Source organism: Suillus discolor (assembly GCF_016758755.1).
Source record: "Suillus discolor strain FC423 chromosome Unknown F5147scaffold_67, whole genome shotgun sequence".
Lineage (NCBI taxonomy): Eukaryota > Fungi > Basidiomycota > Agaricomycetes > Boletales > Suillaceae > Suillus > Suillus discolor.
In genome coordinates, this window is record NW_024541314.1 from 104,632 (window position 1) to 128,925 (window position 24,294).

Genomic DNA, 24,294 nt, shown 5'->3' on the forward strand with positions numbered 1-24,294 from the left:
CGCGGAGTATGCACATTGCATTCTTTGCAGTCCGGCCATTAATTCCTACATGCCTTCCTCGCTGATTGTGTGAGTGGCCGGAAGCCACGTGCTGCACAGCCGCTCGCTCTACTCTCACGTCGGAGTAAAATTCCAAGTTGCCATCAACGTCACTGAGTTGCTGTTCGCCGCACTGGCGCCTCTTTCGTATGACTCCTTCAAGACAAGCAGTGACTATTCCTACCTGGATCTTAGCCCAGCATGATTCTTGATCGCCATGGTGGCATTATTCCTGTGTTACAGCAAAGAATTAAATGGCATTTACCTTCTAATGGCAAAGATCGATCAAACGCGAGACCAGTAGTGACACATTGCTTGAAATGCTGATGCATGGCCATGTATCCTGATAGCTACTAATTGCTTACAGATGCATCTACGCCCCTTGCGAAAAGGAAGTATCTTCGCGGCCAATTTCACTTTTTGATCCCCGTCGATTGTCATGGTGGCTATGATCAGTGATGTGTTGATGGAGCAACACGCAGCTGCCAGTGCAGCATCATATGAAGTCGTTGACTTACCAGTTTCTTGGAAGTGTTTGATTGCAGGCTTAAATCCACAGTACTATCGCGGTCACGGCTGGTATATAACGGATCGTTTCACACTCTCAACAAAGTCTTCTGTCGCATTCTGGCTCATCGTACTAATGGATAATTCGGAAGCGCAGGCAATGTGAGTGATGCGCACGTAATTTGATCATGCATCCTGATCAGCTAATAGCTGAATATTTACAGATTATTTCGCACTTATAGCAATCTGGCGGGAAACAGTAATGAAGCTTAGCTTTCTTTATCTTTGGGCTCAGACGATGACTCGTTGCTCTAGGTATCCTGATATACGACCATATAGCAACCCTACCAGAAGAAATCGCTTTTATTTGGCGTCGTCCGAAAGCCCTGTCTGCGATGTTATTTCTGCTCAATCGCTATCCCGCTCTACTCATCAATATCACCAACATAGCTTTGACTTATTCGCCGCTTTCTTATGAGGTTCTATGATTTCATCGTGTGTATACTAAACTGGCAGGCTCACAATTTATTTCTATAGAGGTGTGATTTATTCTGGTTCTTGAATATTACTCAACAAAGACTTAGCTGTTTGGGGTATTCCCTATTCAGAGAATTGTCTATCATTTCCCAAGCAGTGGTTGTTTGCTGTGAGTAACAAATCACTATTGCGAGAACTTCATACACTGAGAATTGAAGTTATAATGACCATTCGCACTTATGCTCTCTACGGTGGCAGCAAGCGCCTGCTTACTTGGTTGACAGGCATAATGATTACTCTTGCGATAGCAGTTTCTGTGCGTCTTCACGTAGAATTTACACTCTTATACTGATAGTTTCTAGGCGGGAAGTTTTGGACAATTTTCAGGCGATGCGGTCATTTTGCCTGGAGTTGGTTGCTATGAAACTTTTACAGCAGCGACGTACGCCATCCTCTTCACCCTTCTGTGTGCCTATTCAAACGTTGTTTCAGAGCCGCCCGTCAGTGAATTCCAAGTCTAATTTGCATGCAGCTTGATGTCACGACCTTACTCGAGTCCAATTACAGGTCTTGGGTTGGCATGGGTGGCAGACATGGTATTCCAATCACTGATCTTCATCCTGATAGCGTACAAGATTTTCAAAACTAGACGCTTTCTGCAGTTCTCTTCAGTCGCCAGGAGAAATGTCATTGATATTATATTTCACGATGGTGAATTTTCCGTTGCATCTGAATTGTGCACACTGACTCAATCATATGCAGGTGCGATGTATTTTGGGTGAAGTTACTACTTGAGATCATGATTCAAGTGGTTCTGATTTGATCATCCGCATGCCCTCAGAGCCATGGTGCTTGTCAACGTACTGAATACCATGACGTACTACGTGAGTGAACGAATGAACATCGATGGAGTCACAAACCACTTACAGCTTGATCAGTCTGCTTCAGTGAGCATATACAGCCGAATCTCATATTCAGGTTTACTATTTCCTGACGATTGGCAAGGTTGACATTAGAGGCAGTCTTTCCACATTGACTAGCTGGTGAGTGGTTGATGCAACAAGCAATTGATGTTATTTATGACATGACATCCAGCTTGTCCGTCACTCTCGTCTCTCGACTGATGCTTAACCTCCACAAATCTATGGACACTGGCATTCTCTCCATCCCTTCCCAGGACGAAGGTCCCAGCCTCGCTGTCCTCACAACTAGGGTCAACCTACAGTCCGCGATTTCCTCTCACCATTGTTAGGCTGGCATTGGATTCTATTTCTGGATGCGAAGTGGCGGGAGATACTTGGTAGGAGTGAAAAGCTGTTCTTGTAGTGGAATCTCGCGTAACCTGTATATTCATCGTGCTAATTATCATATGTATAGTCATCCATAATCAAATAAAATCAAGCCTCTCAACGAGGGGAATCCTGTCCCTGTTGATCAAGTGGATTGCTTCCGCGTTATTCCCTATTTTAAAGTCACTTGGCCACGCAAGGCCCACTATGAGTTCGAAGGGGATTGGGCACAGATTGACATTGTTATGAGACGGGTGAAGATGATAGAACGTTTGAACAGATCGACGTAGTTATGAGACGCTTTAGGTAGATAGCGTGAAGGGTGACAATATGAGACGTTTAGAGACGGAGACTTCCGTTGGCCCTGGACCGTTCGATCGGGTGTGCTTTTGAGCGGGGAATCAGCGTATGAGATTCTGTTGTAGATGAGTGTACATGGGCTGTATATATACGTTTTCGGATAGTTGACTAGGCCAAAACGAGCATATGGAGCATATGGTGATGATCAAAGCAAGGGGATCGTGGAATCCGAGCACAAGGTCTTAATAAGAGAACGTGACTCGGCCACGGATGCTCTTCGCATTACCGAGACTCGTCACGTGGACGACTTCGGGCGTCAGGGTTTTTCTTTTTGAAATCCGACGTGGTCGGGACGTAGAGGATATACGATCCTTAGTACTTACAGCGACGACGTGCATTAGCCATCTTGAGACTTGCATCAAGATGGTGCCATCAACTTTCTGAAGCAAGTATACGCTGCCAACTCTTCTTTTCGAATATCCCTTGACCGCGGTGGTGAGCATGTTACTCATTCTCAATAAGTACAAGCCTTGTAACCGCACAGCCCATTGAATTGCCCATCCATATAAGGCTCAGCTATGTCCGCGTGTCAAACAATTCACGTTGATTGAACGGATCATCGATCAAGTCCGACACGAGGCCCACATGAAACATCTACAGGAAGAATGTACAACACTATATTAAGTCCAAAACTTGATTTTGGAGTCGACGGCTCGTCTCCTTACCGGCAGTATTTGGCTTGTATACATAACGCCTGTTTGATGATGGTGTGAAGGACTGCCATGGCTGGTATATAACAGATCACATTCTCAGCGCCCTTATTCTGTTGAATTTTGCCTCGTCGCGATGGATATTACTAACTCGGAAGTGCAGCAAGTGTGAGTGATCCACACGTGGATTCAGCGTCTGTCCTGACAGCGACTGAATATTTACAGGCTGTTCAATATGTACGCCATTCTGGCGGGAAACAGTACTGGACCTTATTTCCTCTGTATCACAACGATAACACGATATTCTAGGTATCCTGATATACGACCATATGGTGACCCTACCAGAAGAAATCGATCTGATTTGGCGTCGTCCGAAAACCCTGTCGGCGATGTTATTCCTGCTCAATCGTTATGCCGCTCTACTCGCCAGTATATCCAGCTTAATCGTGGATTTCCAGCCTATAATGTCAGATGAGGTTCTGTCATTTCATTATGCGCGTACTGAACTGGCATGCTCACAACTTATGTAGAGGTGTGGTTCACTCTGGTTCTTGAACATGCTGTTTTGCTTAGTAAAAGCTTAGCTGTTGGGATTATTCGCTCTACAGGGAACTGGCTCTTTTCCTCCAGGGAATAATCATTTGCAGTGAGTACAGGTTTGTTGCGAGAAATTCACATCATGATACATAGTAACATTTTAGTCACAATGGCTATGCGCACATATGCTCTTTATTGCTGTAGCAAGCGCCTCCTTACTTGGATGGTAATCGTCATGGTTTCTCTTGCGGGAGTGTGTTGTGTACGTCTTTGCGTAGAATTTCGGATTATGGAGTTTACTAATCGTTTCTAGGCGAATACATTTGGACAATATTCAGACCATTTGGTCATTGTGCCAGGAATTGGCTGCGATGAAACATTTTCAAAAACAGTGTATGTCGTCCTCATCCTCATTCTGTGTGCCTGCTCAAAAGTTGTTTCAGAGCCATCCGTCAGTGATTTTTAAGTCACATTTACATGCAACTTGATGTCATGACCTTATCTGATTGCAGGAATTGGACTGGCATATGTGGCCGAGTTTATCTTCGATTTATTCATCTTCATACTCACAGTGTACAGGTATTGCAAAATTAGAGGCTTGCTGCGGCTGTTTGCATTCTCCAGGGAAAATATCATCGATACCATGTTTCACGATGGTGAATTTTTCATTGTATCTGTATTGACATTGTAATCACTGAATCAACCGAATCCAGGAGTGATGTTTTTTGGGTGAGGTTTCTGACGAGATAGTGATTCGAGTGATTCTAATCCCCATTCCAGAGCGATGACACTGACCAATATACCGAACATCCTGTCGTACTACGTGAGTCGCTGAGCGAATATTGACGATATCATGGAATGCTCACAACTCGTATCAGTCCGGCTCGGTGAGCATACAAATCACTCACATTGTATTTAGCTTTGTTCCTGACGACTGGCAAGGTTGGCCTGAGAGGGAGTTTTTGCACATTTACTGGCTGGTAAGTGGTTGGTGTGATACGCACGGATTGATATTAAATATGACGTGTAGCATTTCTGTCACTCTCATCTGTCGGTTGATGCTTGACCTGCATCAGACTTTCGATGCTGGCATTTTCTCCATCCCTACTCAGGACGATAACCCAAACCTCGCCGTCCTTACCACCAGGATCGACGTAGAGTCCACGTTTTCTTCCCACAATTGATAGGCGGTATTGAATTCTGCTCCCGGATGCGAAGTGGCGGGGGTTCTTCCTTTAAGCGGAAGGCTGTTCTTTTAGTTGTTTTCTTAAGTGTGCTGGGCGGTGCTTAATGTATGTAGAAATTTCATTTATTTATTGCCATCTTTGGTGCCCTAGATATAGCTGATATTTATTGTACATGTGCTCGTCCTTGCGGTTTGCAGTCTTGTGCGAGCCCACCTAATCGCTGGGCTCCCAACATATGTTCACGATACTCAGTGTTAGCGCTCTAGCGGAAAATCTCATGGATAGGCTACGGAAGTAAAAAATGAAGTCGCAAGCAACTGTGGCTTGTGCATGGTCATGTAAGACTGTTACAGCATAGATGTATTGTAATTGAGCCTTTCACGATGGGCGAAGATGCTGACCATTACCGCAAGCGAAATCGACAATCAAAAATCAACACGAGGCACAGTTATGTAAGTTATTCATCGAGAGCAATGGGATTGCTTTCGAAATTTACCATTTCAGGTAATTTTCTACTTTGAGCACAAGGATTCATTGATCGTTGGGCTCCTTACCCATTTCTCTGATCCTAATTATACTCGACGCGCTGCAGATAAATTATGCGGAAGAAAGCAGAATGCAAATGTATATCCGATGTCAATGTTGAAAACCTCGCTTGATGCGTTTGCGCCGCACTTATATATCCTCGTGGGTCCAAACGTGCTTGGAAACGTGCCAATGGCAATTACTAAAAGAGTCAATTTTCCAGCATGAATTTCCTCGGCGCATTTTTTCTGGCTTCTTTTGTTGGTCCGCAGGCAATTGCTCTCTCGATTGCCTTCTTTCATCGTATGCAGCTCTCGGTATATATCTAGGGCCATGTTCGTCCTATCATCCCAACAAACCCGCCCCGCCGCGCCTTCTGACAGCCCCACGAAACCTACCTCTATCACTTGAAGAATCTTTCTCAACCACGAGCTTTAAAATGTCTACCTCTTCCAGAATATCTAGTGTCTTTGGCAACTGGCGCAAGACTTCCATATCCTCGGTTGACATTGATCTTGAGGCACAAACTGTGACTGGTGCACAGGCCTCCTTCACTCTTCCTACTGCCATCCAGGCAGCTCATTCTGCAGCTACCTCTACGCGTACACCTCAGCAGAATGACAATACCACAGACCCCATGGATGTCTTTTTCGGGGTCTCTCGCACGAGTGCGACTCGCGAGAGTCGCCACGACTCTTATGCCACTCCTGGTCGCATTCCCATGGCTTTGGATGGAGAAGCGCCTCCTCCATATGCAGATGCCATTGAGCCTCCAGCATACAGCTCCGCTCCTGCGGAACCTGTAACGCTTGCTATGTACCTATTCAAACGTGGATTTTGTGAGTATTGCATCTGCTCCGCACCCATTATATTTATCTAATCGAATCTCAGTCTTCCCACCTTTCTGGGTACTTGGAGCATTTATCCTGTTCTTGCCACTCGAGGCCCCTGCCGACTTTGAGCCAACGAAGTCTGAGGATGAGCGCCAGGAGTTGGTCCGGATCATGAGAGATGCTGAGGTCAAGTGGGCTAAGAAATCTGCTTGGGCACTCCTGATCTTCCTCGTTATGGTTGGCATTATGGTTGGTGCTATTATCGGTGTCCTGGGACCGTAAGCATTCGACACACGCCCACTTTTCCCCATATGACTATTTCATTCCCTCAAAGACCATTGCATGGATGATTTCATTTCCGTCTTCGTACTTTATTTCAACGTCCTGAGGGTGGCCTCAGGTCATAATCACCCGGTCTTTCCCTATATTCCTCAGAACTAAAGTTCTTTGTATCAGAATAACTAACTCCTCACGATATTCACACCCAAGAATAGGTCGGGCTGTATGACTAGATGTCGGTATTTATAACTATATCATGTATGATGAATACCGCGAATAAAAAAACATCGTTGTAACTTCGTGTATGTTATTTCGGCACATGTGCGGCAACTGATGAAAATTGTCGGAGAATAAATCATAAATTATTCGAGCGTGGATGTTGCGAAGTATTTTAAGCCTTGTTCGTTTCCTCAAATCACTCGCTCGTTTAAAATTCGCTGTGTCCTCTGTCTTTACACATTCCCTCCACACTAAAATTTTGATCATGTTCCGCCGTCTTGCCCTCACTTGCGCCGCTTTGCTCAGTGTTGTGTCTGCACAGTTGGTCGTCACGTCTCCCGGTGCCAATGACTGGTGGGGTGAGTACCCAGGATCCCAGACCTCCAGATGTCACAATGCTGATGACTTAATGTGCACCCTTCTTGGCTTTCGTCGGTCAATTCTGTAATTCTCTGTTCGTAGTCGCGTCGTCGGTGAACACACTCGCGTGGTCGTGCACGAGTTCTCCGTATCTAAACTTCACTATTCTGTGCGCACGGTCTCCTTTGATGCGCGTGAGAGCCCGCTCAACTGACACATTTTTGTAGTCTCGCCAACTCGAACCTCTCAATTCTCCCTGCACCCCTTGCCATCGTCGCCGTCCAACAAAACTTTGACTGTTCCGAATCCATCACTCAGCAGCAATCCGCGCAGCCCGCTGGCTCCGGCTACGTTATTCAGCTTGCCAGCACTCTGAACGAGACTGACGTGCGTGAACATTTCTCAGGCTTGTTGACAAATCGTGTTCAATGTTTGTTTATATTACAGATCTATGCCGAAAGCCAGCCTTTCGAAATCAAGGCTCTCGGCTCGTCTTATCCCACCACCACCAGCAGCGCAGGCAGTACTCCTACCGGGAGTGCTTCCGCTGGGGCTGCACAAGCCACCAAAACTGGCGGTGCCCTCGCGGAATATGTTCCTGTAGGCATGAGCATGGTCGCCGCTCTTGCTCTTAGCTTGGTCGTTGCCTAATTCATTTTTGGACTTGGACTCCGATACATATATCCCTTTGTTTATTATCTTTTCTTCTTCAGGACCCTCCACTTCATGGAACATTTAACTGCCTTGGGAATGTCAGTTTTTTTTACAGCTTTATGGCCTAATGTGCGGTGTGATGATTTTGGACGTTGTGGTTTAACGCACTGTTGTTTTGCTACTACTTGGATGGCGTTATGAACTTGATTCAGGTTGTGTAGCCTGATCGTGCAGTTGTTGGGCTCATGGTCCTTGAAGATGTGGCAAATTGATCATGACATGTTTTGAGTTATGACCGTGTTAGGACCACTAGTACTGGTCTGATTATCAACTGCCGCTCATTCTTTCGTGCGGACCAAGACCACCGATACCCGGAGGTGTGAAGCCAGACTACTGCCTGCAGCTAATCCCAGACTCCCACGACGTTAGTGGAGGAGGTAGTTTGAAGCTTGTTGGTTGTTACATATCCGAAAAAGGAGGTTATCTTGGACCTGGCGTATCATGGTGGTTAAGAGTTTACCAATTGCAAACAGCCGCGAAACTTAACGACCGGCACACCACCGCACGGATGAACACGTATGGATAATCCAATTAGCCAACAATTCAACATGTACGTTTGGTCTATCTATATACAATCCTAGGGCAAAGGTAACACTAAACGAGATGTTTCAAATATACATTTATCGAGTACTGGAACGCATACCACGCTGCATTCGAAAAAGGACAGAATAGTTTTTAACTTCCAACGAGAGTCTCCCGCCACTTTGAATCCATAAATAGAATTCAATACCAGCCTACGGATCGTGGGAGGAATCCGCGAACTCTACGTCGATCTCAGTGGTAAGGACATGGGAGCTGGTCTCAGCAGGGGTGGAAAAAATGCCAGTGTCAACACATCCGTGCAGGTTGAGCATTAGGCGAGAGATGAGAGTGACAGACATGCTGAGGGTCATAATTAGGGTCGTTCTGTGTCTATCCCATCAACCACTCACCATGCAGTAAACGCGTTCAGGCTGCCTGTGGCGATAGTCTTGCAAATTGTCAGAAAATAGTCAACCTGGTGAAAACATGCGGATGTGTGCTCACTGAACCACACTAAATTATGGTGAGTGTGCGATTGAATCAATATTTTATTTGTTGACTTACGAAGTACGTCAGAGTGTTGGGTAAATTGACCAATGCCATCCCTCTAAGAGAAAGCGGATCAGCTTCACTCGCATAGTTTCACTAGTACTCTCACGCGAAGTACATCACACCTGTGCTCGGTTGGATCAGTGTTTACCATACCGGTGCGACGAAAATACCATCTTCGAATATGACATCAATGATATCTCTCCTAGATGCTAGGTAGAACCGCGGCGATCCCCTAGCTTTCCAAGTCCCAAAGACCGTGAGGACAAATACGAGTAATTCGTAGATAAACATTGCCACCCATGTCGTCCCATGATCTGCGATTGGACAATTCCGTAGTGCCATCAATTTACACCCAGATATGACTTAGAATGCACTGACGGAAAGATCTGGCAGGACTTTTGAGTGGGCAAGTGGAATAATGAAGGGAATGACATACGTTGCTCTTGTGTATATTTCATGGCAGTGACCGTTGTCGATCGCACTGTTTGTTAAATTAGGTCCAAAAGCTCCCACCTAAAAGTTCAGCAGACTTGAAGTCTAAAATCTTTCGTGAACACGTACCGCCGATGCTGCTATAAGAACAACGCCCATGATTAGCATCCATTTAAGCAGGCGCCTGCTGCAGCCGTAGAGAGCATAAGTACGAAGAGTCAATGTGACTGAGAATCTAAAACTTCAGTGTCTTTCTCGTGACACACTTCCAACTCACGGCAAATGAAGACTTGTTGGAAAAGACGCAACATATGTACGATCAACAGATATCTTGAACAGCTAAGTCTTTGTTGAGTAAACTAGTAGATATTCAAGAAGCAAAGTGGAAACCTCTGCAGAGATAAAGTGAGCCTGCCAGTCGAATACATGCACAAGATTGTAGAACCTTAGTTGAAACGGGTAGGAAATTGGCCATTAAGTCAAGAATATTGACGAGCAAGGCGAAATAGCGATTGATGAGAAATAACACTGCAGACTTTGCTTTTGGACGATGCCAGATAAACATGATTTCTTCTGGGAGGGTTGCCATGTGATCGTATAGCAGGATACCTGAAATTTTCAGTTATCGTCTTGAGAATCAAAATGAAAAGTCGCAGTACTGATTGCCACGAAAAGGGTGTACAAGTGCACTGACCTGGAAAATTGTAGTAATGTCAGTGCGCGATCAGCATACATAGTAAATCGATACGTTTATTACTCACACCTGCTGCGCTCCCAAGTCAGTAGTATACATTAGGAAGACAATATCATAGGAGGAAGGGGTGTTGAGACTCGATATCGACTGGAAAAGATTGACATTGGTATTATAAGGCCTGGTTGATTCAGGCCTGAATTGACCCATTGTCAATGCGACTTAACCTTACGGCCGTCCTTCCGTAAATGACTTACGTGGACACTAAACCTGGACTTTCCTGATTTGGCCACTACCGCGCACGTTCCACACTGTCGCATAATACTTATCCTGATCCTGATCCTCGCTGTATAGAGTCCCAGTCAACTGCCCAAACCCTCGAATAACCTTCCGATAGAGTAATATCCATACAGCGAGGATTAAGGCAAGGATACTCTGTGACAAGGTGTAGAACTTATGCGTTAGTGGTCAAATCAGGAAAAGGTTGAGTTCTTAGCCAGTGATCAGTAATTGACATGTTCAGGGACTCGGCCCTGTTGGGAGCCAATCTACTTCGGAATGGAAACAGGTCGTCACTATACACACTAAATGAGTCGTTTCTACATAGATATCGAGCCCGCATACCATGCTGCGTTCAAGAAAAAGGCCAAAGAACCGTTTTCAACTTCCAACGACACTTCACATCCATAAACCATAAACAGAATCCAGTACCAGCCTACCAATGGTCCGAGGAAACCGCAAACTCTACGTCGGCCCTGGTGGTAAGGACATCGGGGCTGGTCTCGGCAGGGGTAGAAAAAATGCCAGTGTCGACACATCCGTGCAGGTTGAGCATCAGGCGAGAGATGAGAGTGACAGACATGCTGAGGGTCATAATTGGGGTCGTTCTGTGTTTATCCCATCAACTACTCACCAAGTAGTGAATGCACCCAGGCTGCCTCTGATGATTTCCTTGCAAATCGTCAGGAAATAGTCAACCCGGTGAAAACATGCGGATGTGTGCTCACTGGACCACACTAAATTATGGTGAGTGTGCGATTGAATCGATATTTTATTTGTTGACTTACGAAGTACGTCAGAATGTTGGGTAAATTGACTAATGTCATCCCTCTAAGAGGAAGCGAATCAGCTTCACTCGCACAGTTTCGCTAGCATTCTCACGCGAAGTACATCACACCTGTGCTCGGTTGGATCAGTGTTTACCATACCGGTGCGACGAAAAATACCATCTTGGAATATGACATCAAGGATATCTCTCCTGGATATTAGGGAAAACCGCAATCCTCTAGTATTCCAGGCCCTGAAGACTGTAAGGACAAAGATGAGTAATTCGTAGATAAACATCGCTACCCATGCCATCCCATGACCTGCGATTGGATAATTCCGTAGTACGATCAATATACATCCAGATATGACTTAGAATGCACTGACGGACAGTTCTGGCAGGACTTTTGAGCAGGCATGTGGAATGACGAAGGGAATGACATACGTTTCTGTCGTGTATATTTCATGGCAGTCGCCGGCGTCGACCGCAGCGTCTGAGTCATCTCCAAAAGTTCCCGCCTACAACTTGAAGTTCAGCAGACTCTCAAGTCCAAAATTCTTCGTGAACACGTACCAACGCTCCTGCCAGAAGAACAAGAGATATGATCCCCATCCATATGAGCAGGCGCCTGCTGCGGCCGTAGAGAGCATAAGTGCGAAGAGCCAGTGTGACTGGAAATTTGAAACATTCAGCGTGTCTTTCTCGCGATACACTTCTAACTCACGGCAAATGAAAATTTGCTGGGAAAAACGTAACACGTCTATGACTAGCCGGTATTTCGAACAGCTAAGTCTTTGTTGAGCAAAATAATAGACATTCAAGAAAGCAAAGTTGAAACCTCTGCGAAGAGAAAGTGAGCCTGCCAATCGAATACACGCACAACATTGATGTAGCACCTCAGGTGAAACGGGTAGGAAATTGCCAATTAGGTCAAGGATATTTCCGAGCACGGCGACATAGCGATTGACGAGAAATAACACTGCGGACAATGCTTTCGGACGACACCAGATAAACATGATTTCTTCTGGGAGGGTTACCATGTGGTCGTATAGCAGGAGACCTAAAGTATTCAGTTATCATCTTGAGAATCAGAATGAAAAATCGCAGTACTGATTGCTGCGAAAAGGATGTACAGGTACACCGACCTGGCAAATTGGAATGTTAGTTCGCGATAAGCATACATAGTAAACCAATGGGTTTATCACTTACACCTGCAGCGCTTCCAAGTCAGTGATATACATCAGAAAGACGATATCACAAGAGGAAGGGGTGTTGAAACTTGAGATTGACGGGAATGTTATACTACACAGCCCGCCTCCTCCTCCACAGTGATCAACCATCCATCAGTAATCCATTGTACCCAGCAAGGGCGATCACACTCGGTAAACTGAGCGGCAATGGACGGAGAGGGCGATGTTCCAGGATACTAGTCCATTTACGGCCCATGGCGGTCCGAGGCCAAGGGGACAAAATCGACCATTTCGGTGAAACGGGGCCTTGACTAGGACACGCAGTGCAGCACTAGCACAAATCAGTACACTGGTCGGCGGTCCAGAATTTGGAATCGGATAGTGGCAACCGCCTTGTTCAGCTACGTCTACCAGATGTATCTTGCACGTTCTGTTGAGAATAGTCACAAGTTCTTATACCCTAGGATAGAAAGATATAGATTCATTCTGGGGAAGCGAACATATCCGACGGTCATATTTTTCGGTAAGTTCCGCTCGATATAACTCCGCTAGTTGCAGCGTGCACAGGTCTACTGATTGATATGCCTCGAACCTCAATGCATTCACCGCGTTAGGTGCCAATCGGCAAGATATCCATGGTAATCAGAATGAACTCTTCTGCATATCGTCTGTAAAATTACAACACGCTAACTAAAAGCGAAGAAATTTCGCAACCAGGAACAGGATCCAATCAGCCAGAATCAGCTTGAAAATCGTGAGAAGAGAATTCGACATCGAGTCTGGTGGTAAAGACATTGGGGCTGGAGCCATCGTTCCGGATGGCGGTGGATAAAATCCCGTCATCCGCAGATTTGTGCAGGTGAAGCACCAGTCGAGAGACGAGAGTGACGGACATGCTAGGTATCTTATTCAAAATCGATTCCTGTTTATCGCATCAATCACTCACCAACCAGTAAATGTGGCTAGATTCCCTCTGGTGATATCCTTGTCAGTTGTCAGGAAGTAGCCAACCCGATTGTAAGATGCAGTGCGTGCTCACTGAACCACACTAATTCACATAGTGAGTGTGCGACTCAATTGATATATTATCTGTTGACTTACGTAGTATGTCAGGATGTTAGGTAGATTAATCAATGTCATCGCTCTAAATCAACGCAGATCAGTTTCACTCGAATCACAGTTTCACTATCAATCTTACGCGAAATACATTGCACCTGCATTTGCTTGTTTCAGAATTTACACTACAGGTGAAACGAAAGAAATACCATCTCGAAATATGATATCAATGATATTTCTGCTGGATGGAATCAACCGCGGAGATCCCCTAGTCTTGCAAGTCCTGAAGACTGTAAGGACAAATATAAGTAATTCGAAGACAAAAACTGCAATCCAAGCCAGTCCATAACCTGCAAGTGGATAAGGTAGTAGCATCATCAACTTGCATGCAACGTGGCTGAGAATTCACTGACGCATGGCTCTGTCATGACTTTTGAGCAGGCACGCATACCGATGAAGGGAATGACATACATCTTTGCTGTGAATGTGTTATGACAATCACTTCCTTGGATGTAAATCGCAGTATTTGAATTATTTCCAAAAGAACCCGCCTAAAAAGGTCAGCAGAATCTGGAGTGCAAAAGGATATGCGAACACGTACTGATGCTCCTCCCATAAGAGCAAGGCCGATAATTACTATGTAACCGAGCAGGCGCCTGCTACGACCGTACAGTGCGTAAATCCGCAGAGTCAATATGACTGAAATCTTTTAGGGCATGTATTGTTCGCGATCAACTTTTGACTCACCGCAAACAATGATTTGTTGGAGATAAAGGAACAGCTCTCTGACTAGCATATACCTCGAACAGCTAAAACTTTGGTAAGAACAACAATATATATTCAAAGAAGGGTTGAAACCTCTGCAAAAATAGATAAATCGTGAGCCTGCCATCTGGGTAGATGCATAACAGAATTCTCGAACCTCATCCGAAACTGCGGGCAGGAAATCGATAAACAAGCCAAAGATATTGCCCACCAGGGCAACATAGCGATTGGCGAGAAACAACGTTGGAGACAGTAATTTTGGACGACGCCAAATAAACGCGAGTTCTTCTGGGAGGGTCACTATATGATCGTACATCAGAATGCCTATGATATTTGTTATCGTCCTGAGAACAAAGATGGAAAGCCCCGGTACTGTTTGCCACGAGAACGGCGTTCAAGTGAAATAACCTGGTAAATTGTAGTGTCAAGATGAAGATATTTGTGCGTGTATGACTCACAACTGCTGTTTTTCAGTGATATCCATTACAACGAGACGATGATGCAATATAAAAGGTGGGTGTTGAGAATGCCTGCCGCACGCAGGCTATTGCAACATTATTATATACACATCATCAGGGCCGCAGGAATCGATACGGTGGACTTACAAAGCTAGTCCCAGTGCCAGTGGTAACGTTTCGATTTCTTGCTGAAACATCAAAATCACGTTGTCAGCTTCAATTGTTGATTATAGTCCCGTCTACGTGACTGTCTCAGCACAGCGCAAATACATGCGATGTTTTCTATTCTATGAAATTTTTTTTTTTTTGGAATCCTCTTTATTGTCCGGTGGGGCGGAGCCCCATCATGTGGACAGTACGTATTATTCTATGATAAGGCTGAACGCCATGCAGTCCCATCTCTTTCATAACACATCAAGCACTGGACCACGGTGCGCAATGCAAACAACACAATGTATATACGGCCACAAAAATACTCGAAACTGCATGCAGAGATGAAGGCTGCCTTCAAGTTGTGCGGCAGGTGTGTAAAAATCGAACTTATCAGATTACTATTTACATCAACGCTACCATCAAAGTTGCCATCGACGCCACGGTGTATCAACGTTCGTTTGATATTTATTGTATCTAGGACTATCCCTTGCGCATTTTTTCTCATTGGTCTGGAAGATCATCGATGATCAATGATCGCTGGGCATATGTGATAGCATGTGTGCGACGCCAGTATCAAGGGGGAATATCATGATGGGAAAGTTAAAAATACGACTTTGTTACAACAATGGGTCTCCTCGACGACGTCCATCGTCCCAAGGGCCAAGAGACTCAGTTTACAATATCATGGCGCTTGATCCGTTCAACTATGTTACACAGCATCCTGATACGCAGATCTCGGTAATGGTACGTACTATGTGTTTATATTACAGTCGATCATGGGTTTTTTGAAGCTTTTTGTATATAGGTTACACAACTGCAGCACAACTCTGAGGGCTCCAGATACTTTATTTTTCCCACAGACATACACTTGAGTTGAAACTGTCACGCGGGTCGCCCTAAGTGTGTATTCAGATCAAGCGGCATACGATATGTCCTATGGTCAGTATATGGTCTTGCCGCTTGCGGTCGCCACGCACCAGTACGTTTCACGCATACATGAATCTATGAATCTTTCAAATTTGAACATTGAACGTCCGAACTTCGTTAATAGCTAGAATGATTGTTTGCGACTTTACTTTTACTTCTGTAGGCTACTACGGGATATCCCACCTCGAGGGCGCTATCCAGCCTACATGAATTTACTGTGGGGGCCTGACGATATTGACCTATGCAGGACGATAGACTAGAAGCCCAAAGCAATTTGAGAACTTGAGGGGCACTGTGATACGTGTTAGTCTGCCTACTGGAGGCTAAACTAACAGTGATTCATATATCACCGCGTATGGCATACCATAGACAACACTAATATAGCTATTAGTACTATACGTGCGATCAGGTCGATGAGGAACATAGACATATCTGCTGTATCTCAAAAAATACTAAGAGTGCGTAGGTACAAAACTATTCGTACTCGCGCATAATGGTTATCAAAATATACTTATCCGGGAACATCAAACGAAAACGAAAGAAACAATCTTGTACGTTACATCATGCTAAAGGGTACTATGATCGTCACAATGGAAAACAACATGCACCGGAAACTGTCACTGGACGAGAACGACGAGCTAGTGCGTACCTGACCCGACTTTCACCTTCTCCACTATCCCACTATTGTCTGGCGTGTACTCGAAATTCTCTGGGCTGCCGTTGAATGAGCCGAGGAAAGGAGTAGCCGGACTGAGAGTAGATGAGGTGCGAGACGAGTAAGTTAGCGCCGGAGAAACGAGAGCAGGAGACCTCATGTCATTTTCGGATGCTAGTTGTTGGGCTAAAGAGGGCGACTTCTGCGCAGGAACGTATGCTTTTGAGGACACAGAAGTAGACTTGTGGCGATGGTCCTGTTGATCATCTGACCGGGGCTGGGATGTTTGGGGCGAGTGAAGATAGTTCTGCGGACCACTGTCGGGTTTATCGTTGGTACTGGACATAGCGATGGTGCTGTTTAGGTTATTGGAGCGGCTGTCCGTGTGCTGATAACTGTGCTGAGATGAATTCGATGCGAGAGGGGAACGAGGGAGAGTAGCGACTTGTGCTTGCTGCCGCAGAGAAAGGTGTGAACGCGAAGAGAACTGAGAACGATGGTGCGACTGCAAAGGAGAACACTTGGAATCAAGATGTTGAGGTGGCGCAACAATTTCGATAGCACGACTAGGCGGTTTCGTGATCCTGACATTGCCAGTGTCACTACGGAAATGCAGCTCATCCTGATAATGGGTGCGGAGATGGTCATAATGTGACCTGGACTCCAGCTGATGTTGGCCAAGAGCATGGAAGTCGTCTTCGGAGATTGGCGGTAGAGCGTCGCCCAAAAACTTCGGCCGGTTCGCCCCACCCAGGACTCGACCAGTGAGCGGATAAGCGGAAATCTGCTCCGGGGCGTGGAATACTTGCGCGTTCGCATTGAGTTTGCTTGCAGATTCTAATCGTCCAGATGAAGAGGCACGCCGAGGGAGAGTGAGATCGTGTGGGTGCACAAGTTGCTGTTGGGTCTGCAGCTGTTGGTACCGTTGTTCACGTATCCTCGCGTGAGCCTGGAGGATGAGCTCCTCTGCGGGAGTGAAGCCGTTCCTCGCTTGTATCTGGCTACGAGGCTGCTGTGCAGATGGCTGGGCGCTAGCCGTGTACAGCGTTGCATTTGCGAGGGCTTGAAGATGGGCGCGATGGGCATCATGTTCTTGGTCAAGTGTCGACCCTGTGTAAGCGTGTGTCAAATTCAGGTTGTGTTGCAGTGAATTCAGAAGGTCATCAGTGTAGGGATTCGACTGAAGGTCCTGGTACCTAGTCGACGGGGAACTGTCGTACGGATAACCAAGATGCCCTGGCAGAGAGGTAGATATGGGAATGTTCCCTGCTGACACGGAGGGGGAATTCAGATTCGGATAGGAGTGATGAATACTTGATAGAGAAATCTCGTCGCGAGGCTGACCAATGATGGGGATGTCACGGACACTATTTACGTGGGTCTTGCGAGCGTGAGCTTGGAGCTCTTGGCCACGAAGGTTGAGAAGGGCAGCTTGAGCGATTGTCAAACGGGCTGGAGACTGGTCCCCATTCTTGGATACTCTCTCTGATCGCTAACGCAAGATACATGAATCAGCTCGAAGTAAAACACGTCTCGATCAGCGGACCAACCCTTAGCTCCCGTTGTTCAGCACTATCAGCAAACCGGACGGAAATCCTGCATCCAGGGTCATTCCATCCACGGACCATTCGACCATGCAGGCGTTCGATGGTATCCTCTGCAGCTGCACGATTCTCAAGTCTATACTAGGTGGATCAATTACAGAATTTCAATTTCGAGAACAAACTAACCGAACGAAGGCGATTATCCGAGGGGGTTCACTGAGCTTCGTTTTAAAGAAACGGCTGCTCTTGATGGTGTAAGGGTGCACCAAAGCAGTAAGGCTCTGTGTTCGCATATAAATAACGTTGTATATGTGGCCACCAGCTTCACATACCTCTTCATCAATCGAGAGCGGAAGTCTGAAAAGAATTATTCAGTACCAAACCGAGCTTTTATCAAAGCGATCTTACCCCTCGATGTATAGGTTGGTGGATAACCCATCCTTCAGTTTTTCCATCCGCGCTTTGAAAGAATCTTCATCGTGCTCTATTTGAGAGGGGCTTTGCTGAGCGTACACTGTACCAGGTATGCGATGGATTTGCTGTATGGGGAATTTTTAAGAATGCGGGTGCATACAAGAAGAACAATGTTGACCTTTGAGAACGACGGATGTAGATTGCGATATTTACGAAGACCTTCGATACATTTTTCTGCTGAATCGACGTCGCTGAACCTTAGCAAGAATGTGAGGTAGACAATCGCACAAAAATACATGTCCACCTACAAAACGAAGCCATACCCTCTGTTTACCAGAACGTGAGCTTTGGCATTTCGTGCAGTGGCAGAACAGGACATACGTTGGTTTTTCGCTCACATGCCTAGTGAACGACCTCACACTCTTCACCTCACCAAATGGGCGAGTGAGAGCAAAGAGCTCCTGCTCCGGAAAATGAGGAGGCAGTCCATTGATATACACATTTGGGGTACGGTGTGATGCGCGAGATGCACTGGGAAGGCGCTGGGAAGGCGTATCGGGACTCAACGACAACTGTGAGTCGCTTGAGTCAGGAAACATGTGGTCATACGAAAATTGCAAGCCTGTAGGATAAGAGAGGCTGTACGAGGCTGCAATCCGAGTAAGTCGGGGGGAATCACAACTGATAAAATAAAACCTCACGAGAATTGGATGAAACTGCAGTAGAAAGACTATAAGACGATGCCGTACCATTTTCCTGTAGATTGAGGGACGGATTATTTGGTCTGGTGACAACATGGTTCGTAGACATAGAGATAGTATTAGAATGCGAAGAACTGCTGGGCTTGGGGCTGCCAATGTTATATTTTTGGGACGGGGAGAGAGAAAGGTTGGGCTGAGATGAAGAAAATGATGTACTACTACTAAGGATATTATTGGGTGGCGACGAATCTGAATCCGGCGGTGTGGGTGGCGCTTGACGAGAAGAGATCGGAGTGTTCGGTACAGTGTCACAAGTAGTACCGGCTGAGGCGCTATGTTCAAGATGCTGAAACTGCTTGTTATCGCAGGTAGGAGAAGCTGGGAAAGCCAGAACGGCAGATTGCGGTGGCGAAGAGCGGGAAAGGCTCATACTGGAGGATCAGGGCAAGTGAATTCGCGGGAGAGAAAGGAAGCAAGCGAAAGGCAAGCTTTTAGGTAAGGTGAACGCCGGTGGACTGTAACGATTGCAATACGAATAGTATGAAGAAATTGGTTGAAAATCGTTAAGAGTAGCGGTGTGAAGATGGGGGGAAGGAAGAAACAAAGAGAAAAAATGGAAAAAATGAACTTGCGAGGTTTATATTCAATTTTCAACATATGACGCACGGGACTTCGAGGTTGGAATACTGTAAACCCAATAAAATGTGATGAAAGAAGCCTGGCTTTCACCATCTAATGTCATTGCATACCCCATTTTAGGTCGGTCGCTGCCCAGATTTGGCAAGTACTCAAGTTCGTTTTGGAGCGGCGCAAATAGGATATGCACGTCGAGGGCATTCCATGTTCCAAAGGTGATCTCGTTCGCAACTTCTTGGGTCCACTATTCCTTCTGTTCCAGCGCGATATTGACAGAGAATTAAGCTTTAAGAAGCATAGGCGAAGACCAGAGAAAATCATTGCGCAAACCTGACTGACGATCCAGAATTCATTGGTCCCAGAAGATGCCAATCGACAGAGACCAGACAACAGGCAACCAGTACTTCCGATAACACACGTGCAACTGGCCCAGCATCTATTCGTGTTCGATGCTGCTTGGAAACAGACGACTATAAGTGCTTCATCGAGTGTCAAAAAGACCAAACCAAGCGTAGCGACTGGTAAGGGCGCTGACAGAAGCAGGTCCTGCGAATCCTATCTGATGACAACGAAGACGACGAATTGCGCAAAACCTCCTTGAACCTGGTTCAGCCTGACCGTGCTATGGCAATGTTTGAGCAATATTATTGTCAAAGCACCATGACTGACTGCAGGAAAACTGTGACAGTTCGCAAATCTTTTGGTGGCAGTGTTGACTCGGAAGAACTTGAGGAGAGAGGCAGGGTGGCTGTGTCATCTGCAAAACGGATGCTTCGCGCTACTAACTTATTCGGTTCGATCGAGAACTCTTTGACATTGCATATCGCGGTCCACCGAAGTGGCCAGTACATGAACTCGTAGTTTCATGGTCACTGCCAGTGGGTAAGGTAGCAAGCCCTTGACCATTTCACTTGGTATGTCTGTCCACGTACTTTACTCGGACAATTCATATTTCACTGAAGTGTTTGTACAGACAATGATATCATATGGTCCTCCGCGTCAGACACTTGCTGCATCTCAATGTCAAGTTTGACATTTGTTTCAAAGCTTGTAACTTGAGCAGATTTGTTTGACGCTAGTCTGTCCTATTACTACTAGGCAGACGTTATCGAAGGAAGCCATTCGTTCAAGTTCCTTCGTATCTTGAACGTTCTGACTTGTTCGGACCGATCTTCTACGTTCAAGAAGACTCTCAAAGTTTGATGGGTAGTAAACGTTGACCAGCTTCCTCACATCTATACCTTCTTGGTGAGTCTGGATATTCATTCGATAATCTCAGTTTCTTCTCCCCAGTTTTTTGTTGAAAAATGGTGGGTGATTTGGGAAGTGGTACTCTCTTTCTCCGAATATTGATACTTATGATATCTGCGTCTCTCTGCATTGAAAATGGGCATGATCCACCCATCATGCCTTGTCAAATTCGTGAGTAGTTTTGCACCTTGTTACAGGAGCAGGCAAGATAATTCCTTTCAGGTTCTGCCAGCGCCGACTTTCGCTTGCATTGATACCACCGATCCGGGACAGCGGGAAAAATCAGCACTGCATAAGCGATGTCATTCTACATCCATGATCTGTGTTTATAGCCACTGATTAGCGCAGCTTGTGTACGGCGTCGTGCTCAATTGGCAGCTAGTTTGCCCCAGTAGTACCAGTAAGCTCATAATCATATTCGCATCGTGGGATGCAACGACCCCTAACACCTACTTTGCGAGTTTTACCATGTCCCACGTGTATATACTTGGGATCTCCGACTTCGCTTCTTTAGGGGCCTGCGTACGTGAGTATCACTTCAATCTCAAAGTTCGACCTAAATTGTATTCGCCGTGAATGTCACGGATATCATCGCTCTCTCGGAGTCTCTCCAAGTCGGTCACCTTGTTTATCATATATCATATCTCTTCATCCCAACAATTGCGCAGCTTGAGCGTTCTGGTATTTTATGCAATCACCTGGACCCCGACGGAGCTCACACGAATTGTCTTCTATCATCTTCTCGGTTCCGGTGACACGCCTCTTATCTGCACCGCATGGGGTTGGCGTAAGTGAGTAGTCCCGCCAAAATCATCGAGTGTTGTCCGGCGTTCACGGACGCAGGGTACTAAGTCGGCGAACGGTATCCGCGGAGACACCTCGCTCGAAGTTCGTTAACAACTTCAAGTTGAGGTTGACGACCTTCAAGTACCTGCACGCGTTGATGTAGGAAAGTCACAGGATCATTGAAAACAGCTCAAAAATAGCTGTAGCACCAATGTCAGGTATTTAGCACCTGTATACTAGTCTTGAATACCGCGGCCTCCGAAATGAGCTCATTGTGCCATTGCGAAGGCTTCCTTGATTGGAGGGGTTCGTTCAGGAGTAAGGCCTTGAAGGTTTAGTAGGTATTTAAGTGGCTAGACTATCTTCAGCTTCTGTGTGACAGTCCGGTTCCTAGTTCCTCATATCATGTATGTAACAGATGGGCTTCACGGCGAGAACTCGCCTGAAGCTTAAGGTCGTGTAACGGCCCCTCTGTAATGTTTACAAGTGCCGGCGAGTTTTCTGGTAAGCCTATTTGGCAATTGGACTTATGCGCACCTTGAATTACTCGTTCCTCGAACGATATCAGGAACTGGACCAGTACTACTTAGTATGTATAATCTATATGTAGTTCTGACAGTTGTAGCTCAGGTTACAAGTTAGAAAGTACAGCCCACACATGATTCATGACCTCGGATCCGAGGACCTCGTTTGACCCAATGACTCTGATGCTGAACGTTCGAACAGTGAGTGGAGTTGATGCATATGGCTTAGCCTGGATGATGACATGCACTAGGTCTAGTAGATCTACGATGTGGAGTAAGTAGTAATTGCTGATCATCGATGCATCATCGGATGTCTTTGACGATAATCAAGCTGTGGTACGTCCGACGTGTGATAAGATGACAGTAGTGGTGTTGACGTGGCTATGCCACGACCGCTCGACACAAATAATGTACAGTAACAGTTACAGTAGATAACTCATAACAGCATGTCAGCACCCATCGCAGAAACTGCGATCACAACACGCGACTTGTGTTAGGACACATCCATATCCTGATCCTCTGACGAGCGTCCTGCCTTGTGCGTCATTTGCGGTGACGACAGTGGGGTATCTTCGATATCACTCCACGCCGAGAAGTCATCGATGCTAACACCCAGATCCGACAATTCTTGCCAGTTTGCATATTCTGCGGCGTAAGCATCAATTTCCTCTTGCTCGAGGTCCTCCGGCGTCACACTATAACTGTCAGGGGGCATTTCTAGAGCACATCGAAGGTAAGCTTATTGATGCCATTCAGAATAGGAGAAACTGACCTTGCAATTCGCTTTCCCACCGGTTTGCATCCTCCATGTCTGGGTCAAAGGAAGATCCGACATCAAAAGAATACGAAAGACGATAGGAATGTTTTTGCTTATGTGCAGTATTGGCAATGATTCTCCGAAAGAGCTGCCAGCGTCCAATTATGAGCGTCAGTAGACCCCTGTCAGGAAAGTCACACACCTCATCTTGCATAACAAATTCATCGTCCTCATCCTCATCGCAGTCCATCTCAGCATCAAAAAACACGTCACTGCTGCTACTTGTCCTTTGCTTTTGTACTTTATCATGTCGTTGTTTCTGGGCGCGCTCAAGACATCGGGCTTTAAAACGATCACGTAAAAATGTTTTTTGAGGGTTTTCTGGCGTTTGACTACCAGTTTGTGGGCATGGGAGCTGGGTTGCCGCGCGTCTGGATGAACTAGTTACCCGAGCTTTGTATTGGGCTTGTCGTCTTGCTTGTGCGGCAGCTACCGGCGATGATTTCGGAGAAGCCAGGGGTGACGAAGTAAGTGGCTGGTGACTCCTTGCAGAATAATAAGATGAACGCCCAGGAGTAGAGGGGGTCTGGAAAATGGGACTCGAACTTTGCATGCTTAGCATTTCGTTGGCTGTTCAGTTGCCGTGGTGAATGATGAGCGTGACAGTCAAGAGTGGCGCGTTTGTTGTGTCTTGTTGACGTGTTTAAACAGTGCCTGGGTTCAAGCATTCAAATTCATGACATGACAACACTGACCACCGCCCCGACTCCCAGAAGCCGGCATTTCAAGTCATTGAAACAGACGGTTGATGTGACCATGACCGCCGACAAGGTCACATGTTGGTGGATGGAACGGTATTGAGGTTGTATCATTTTGCCTACCACCCAAGATCAAATCTAATATCGTACAGTCCTTCGGCGTGAAAATGGTAAGCTGCAGCTTCTCATCTATGAGCAACGTGGCGGTTACACGTTTACTCAATGTTAATTACATTTAGGAATCTTACACGGGCACTAAGTCAATGGTTTCGGAGGTGGCCGCTGGGAGCCACCAAGACGATCATTAATTTGGCCATGAACATGAACACGGTGTATCGGGATTATAGCTTCTATGCTGCTTGACTTGTCAGTTTGCCAGGTGTGCACCCAATCGAAATACAAATGACATCGACATACAACCCAGGGAAATATTAATGATCAAACTCATGTGCAGCATGCGACGTGGCGACCACTCGCGGACTAAACGCTGGGGAACTACGA

At 46.1% G+C, this 24,294-nt stretch overlaps 9 protein-coding genes across 9 annotated transcripts; 4 read left to right on the forward strand and 5 right to left on the reverse strand.

Annotated features, from left to right (window-relative positions):
* Nucleotides 1-1,246: 1,246 nt before the first annotated feature.
* Nucleotides 1,247-2,275, forward strand: F5147DRAFT_778145 (uncharacterized protein; the record flags this gene model as incomplete). Its single annotated transcript, XM_041442086.1, has 8 exons — nt 1,247-1,339; nt 1,386-1,523; nt 1,591-1,597; nt 1,651-1,734; nt 1,786-1,801; nt 1,865-1,970; nt 2,029-2,066; nt 2,119-2,275. The coding sequence occupies 8 exons, from the start codon at nt 1,247-1,249 to the stop codon at nt 2,273-2,275; spliced, it is 639 nt and encodes a 212-aa protein (XP_041288400.1).
* Nucleotides 2,276-2,968: 693 nt separating this feature from the next.
* Nucleotides 2,969-5,203, forward strand: F5147DRAFT_715690 (uncharacterized protein). The gene is made up of 14 exons (XM_041438558.1): nt 2,969-3,107; nt 3,183-3,490; nt 3,548-3,582; nt 3,632-3,798; nt 3,905-3,968; nt 4,024-4,121; nt 4,173-4,252; nt 4,303-4,310; nt 4,372-4,515; nt 4,573-4,588; nt 4,640-4,682; nt 4,738-4,746; nt 4,802-4,839; nt 4,890-5,203. The coding sequence occupies exons 2-14, from the start codon at nt 3,459-3,461 to the stop codon at nt 5,041-5,043; spliced, it is 888 nt and encodes a 295-aa protein (XP_041288401.1). The 5' UTR covers nt 2,969-3,107; nt 3,183-3,458; the 3' UTR covers nt 5,044-5,203.
* Nucleotides 5,204-5,687: 484 nt separating this feature from the next.
* On the forward strand, nt 5,688-6,983 carry F5147DRAFT_715695 (uncharacterized protein). The gene is made up of 3 exons (XM_041438559.1): nt 5,688-5,733; nt 5,795-6,410; nt 6,463-6,983. Exons 2-3 carry the CDS (start codon nt 6,011-6,013, stop codon nt 6,684-6,686), a joined length of 624 nt encoding a protein of 207 aa, XP_041288402.1. The 5' UTR covers nt 5,688-5,733; nt 5,795-6,010; the 3' UTR covers nt 6,687-6,983.
* A 103-nt stretch (nt 6,984-7,086) lies between these two features.
* On the forward strand, nt 7,087-8,263 carry F5147DRAFT_715697 (uncharacterized protein). Its single transcript, XM_041438560.1, has 4 exons — nt 7,087-7,261; nt 7,365-7,431; nt 7,490-7,649; nt 7,710-8,263. The coding sequence occupies exons 1-4, from the start codon at nt 7,168-7,170 to the stop codon at nt 7,911-7,913; spliced, it is 525 nt and encodes a 174-aa protein (XP_041288403.1). The 5' UTR covers nt 7,087-7,167; the 3' UTR covers nt 7,914-8,263.
* A 226-nt stretch (nt 8,264-8,489) lies between these two features.
* Nucleotides 8,490-10,058, reverse strand: F5147DRAFT_839870 (uncharacterized protein). Its single transcript, XM_041444255.1, has 11 exons — nt 9,928-10,058; nt 9,760-9,823; nt 9,612-9,709; nt 9,487-9,563; nt 9,429-9,436; nt 9,221-9,364; nt 9,157-9,172; nt 9,063-9,105; nt 9,003-9,011; nt 8,909-8,946; nt 8,490-8,858 (listed from the first exon to the last, which is right to left on the reverse strand). The coding sequence occupies exons 1-11, from the start codon at nt 10,045-10,047 to the stop codon at nt 8,711-8,713; spliced, it is 765 nt and encodes a 254-aa protein (XP_041288404.1). The 5' UTR covers nt 10,048-10,058; the 3' UTR covers nt 8,490-8,710.
* A 602-nt stretch (nt 10,059-10,660) lies between these two features.
* On the reverse strand, nt 10,661-12,275 carry F5147DRAFT_715711 (uncharacterized protein). The gene is given in 13 exon segments (XM_041438561.1): nt 10,661-10,748; nt 10,798-11,036; nt 11,087-11,124; nt 11,181-11,189; nt 11,241-11,283; nt 11,335-11,350; nt 11,400-11,540; nt 11,605-11,612; nt 11,663-11,736; nt 11,792-11,889; nt 11,925-11,926; nt 11,945-12,004; nt 12,113-12,275. The coding sequence occupies 12 exon segments, from the start codon at nt 12,256-12,258 to the stop codon at nt 10,889-10,891; spliced, it is 783 nt and encodes a 260-aa protein (XP_041288405.1). The 5' UTR covers nt 12,259-12,275; the 3' UTR covers nt 10,661-10,748; nt 10,798-10,888.
* A 1,104-nt stretch (nt 12,276-13,379) lies between these two features.
* F5147DRAFT_715732 (uncharacterized protein) lies at nt 13,380-14,935 on the reverse strand. The gene is made up of 11 exons (XM_041438562.1): nt 14,688-14,935; nt 14,603-14,637; nt 14,387-14,553; nt 14,212-14,275; nt 14,066-14,163; nt 13,936-14,015; nt 13,878-13,885; nt 13,674-13,814; nt 13,607-13,622; nt 13,510-13,552; nt 13,380-13,456 (listed from the first exon to the last, which is right to left on the reverse strand). The coding sequence occupies exons 1-11, from the start codon at nt 14,711-14,713 to the stop codon at nt 13,397-13,399; spliced, it is 738 nt and encodes a 245-aa protein (XP_041288406.1). The 5' UTR covers nt 14,714-14,935; the 3' UTR covers nt 13,380-13,396.
* A 1,346-nt stretch (nt 14,936-16,281) lies between these two features.
* On the reverse strand, nt 16,282-19,496 carry F5147DRAFT_618210 (uncharacterized protein). The gene is made up of 9 exons (XM_041432568.1): nt 19,082-19,496; nt 18,762-19,002; nt 18,689-18,706; nt 18,559-18,637; nt 18,375-18,505; nt 18,299-18,323; nt 18,158-18,247; nt 17,973-18,107; nt 16,282-17,914 (listed from the first exon to the last, which is right to left on the reverse strand). Exons 1-9 carry the CDS (start codon nt 19,188-19,190, stop codon nt 16,406-16,408), a joined length of 2,337 nt encoding a protein of 778 aa, XP_041288407.1. The 5' UTR covers nt 19,191-19,496; the 3' UTR covers nt 16,282-16,405.
* Nucleotides 19,497-22,771: 3,275 nt separating this feature from the next.
* On the reverse strand, nt 22,772-23,648 carry F5147DRAFT_583710 (uncharacterized protein; the record flags this gene model as incomplete). The annotated part of the gene is made up of 3 exons (XM_041431744.1): nt 22,772-22,995; nt 23,051-23,183; nt 23,238-23,648. The coding sequence occupies 3 exons, from the start codon at nt 23,646-23,648 to the stop codon at nt 22,772-22,774; spliced, it is 768 nt and encodes a 255-aa protein (XP_041288408.1).
* Between the last annotated feature and the right edge of the window lie 646 nt (nt 23,649-24,294).

What these genes read in the sequence shown, in the direction of transcription:
- F5147DRAFT_618210 (XM_041432568.1), bottom strand. Translation starts at nt 19,190, where the DNA reads ATGTCTACGAACCATGTTGTCACCAGACCAAATAATCCGTCCCTCAAT. An exon ending in CGCTCTCGATTGATGAAGAG is followed by an intron (nt 18,248 to 18,298) that starts GTATGTGAAGCT and finishes ATGCGAACACAG; the next exon opens with AGCCTTACTGCTTTGGTGCA. An exon ending in CTGAACAACGGGAGCTAAGG is followed by an intron (nt 17,915 to 17,972) that starts GTTGGTCCGCTG and finishes ATCTTGCGTTAG; the next exon opens with CGATCAGAGAGAGTATCCAA.
- F5147DRAFT_715695 (XM_041438559.1), top strand. Translation starts at nt 6,011, where the DNA reads ATGTCTACCTCTTCCAGAATATCTAGTGTCTTTGGCAACTGGCGCAAG. An exon ending in CCTATTCAAACGTGGATTTT is followed by an intron (nt 6,411 to 6,462) that starts GTGAGTATTGCA and finishes ATCGAATCTCAG; the next exon opens with TCTTCCCACCTTTCTGGGTA.
- F5147DRAFT_715711 (XM_041438561.1), bottom strand. Translation starts at nt 12,258, where the DNA reads ATGGTAACCCTCCCAGAAGAAATCATGTTTATCTGGTGTCGTCCGAAA. An exon ending in TTCTTCTGGCAGGAGCGTTG is followed by an intron (nt 11,737 to 11,791) that starts GTACGTGTTCAC and finishes TTCAAGTTGTAG; the next exon opens with GCGGGAACTTTTGGAGATGA. An exon ending in CTGGGTGCATTCACTACTTG is followed by an intron (nt 11,037 to 11,086) that starts GTGAGTAGTTGA and finishes TATGACCCTCAG; the next exon opens with CATGTCTGTCACTCTCATCT.
- F5147DRAFT_715697 (XM_041438560.1), top strand. Translation starts at nt 7,168, where the DNA reads ATGTTCCGCCGTCTTGCCCTCACTTGCGCCGCTTTGCTCAGTGTTGTG. An exon ending in TATCTAAACTTCACTATTCT is followed by an intron (nt 7,432 to 7,489) that starts GTGCGCACGGTC and finishes ACATTTTTGTAG; the next exon opens with TCTCGCCAACTCGAACCTCT. An exon ending in GCACTCTGAACGAGACTGAC is followed by an intron (nt 7,650 to 7,709) that starts GTGCGTGAACAT and finishes TTTATATTACAG; the next exon opens with ATCTATGCCGAAAGCCAGCC.
- F5147DRAFT_715690 (XM_041438558.1), top strand. Translation starts at nt 3,459, where the DNA reads ATGGATATTACTAACTCGGAAGTGCAGCAAGT. An exon ending in AGCCTATAATGTCAGATGAG is followed by an intron (nt 3,799 to 3,904) that starts GTTCTGTCATTT and finishes TAGTAAAAGCTT; the next exon opens with AGCTGTTGGGATTATTCGCT. An exon ending in CCAGGGAATAATCATTTGCA is followed by an intron (nt 3,969 to 4,023) that starts GTGAGTACAGGT and finishes GTAACATTTTAG; the next exon opens with TCACAATGGCTATGCGCACA.
- F5147DRAFT_839870 (XM_041444255.1), bottom strand. Translation starts at nt 10,047, where the DNA reads ATGTTTATCTGGCATCGTCCAAAAGCAAAGTCTGCAGTGTTATTTCTC. An exon ending in CCAACAAGTCTTCATTTGCC is followed by an intron (nt 9,710 to 9,759) that starts GTGAGTTGGAAG and finishes TTAGATTCTCAG; the next exon opens with TCACATTGACTCTTCGTACT. An exon ending in TTCTTATAGCAGCATCGGCG is followed by an intron (nt 9,564 to 9,611) that starts GTACGTGTTCAC and finishes CTGAACTTTTAG; the next exon opens with GTGGGAGCTTTTGGACCTAA.
- F5147DRAFT_715732 (XM_041438562.1), bottom strand. Translation starts at nt 14,713, where the DNA reads ATGGATATCACTGAAAAACAGCAGTT. An exon ending in CGCCGTTCTCGTGGCAAACA is followed by an intron (nt 14,554 to 14,602) that starts GTACCGGGGCTT and finishes CAAATATCATAG; the next exon opens with GCATTCTGATGTACGATCAT. An exon ending in CCAACAAATCATTGTTTGCG is followed by an intron (nt 14,164 to 14,211) that starts GTGAGTCAAAAG and finishes AAAAGATTTCAG; the next exon opens with TCATATTGACTCTGCGGATT.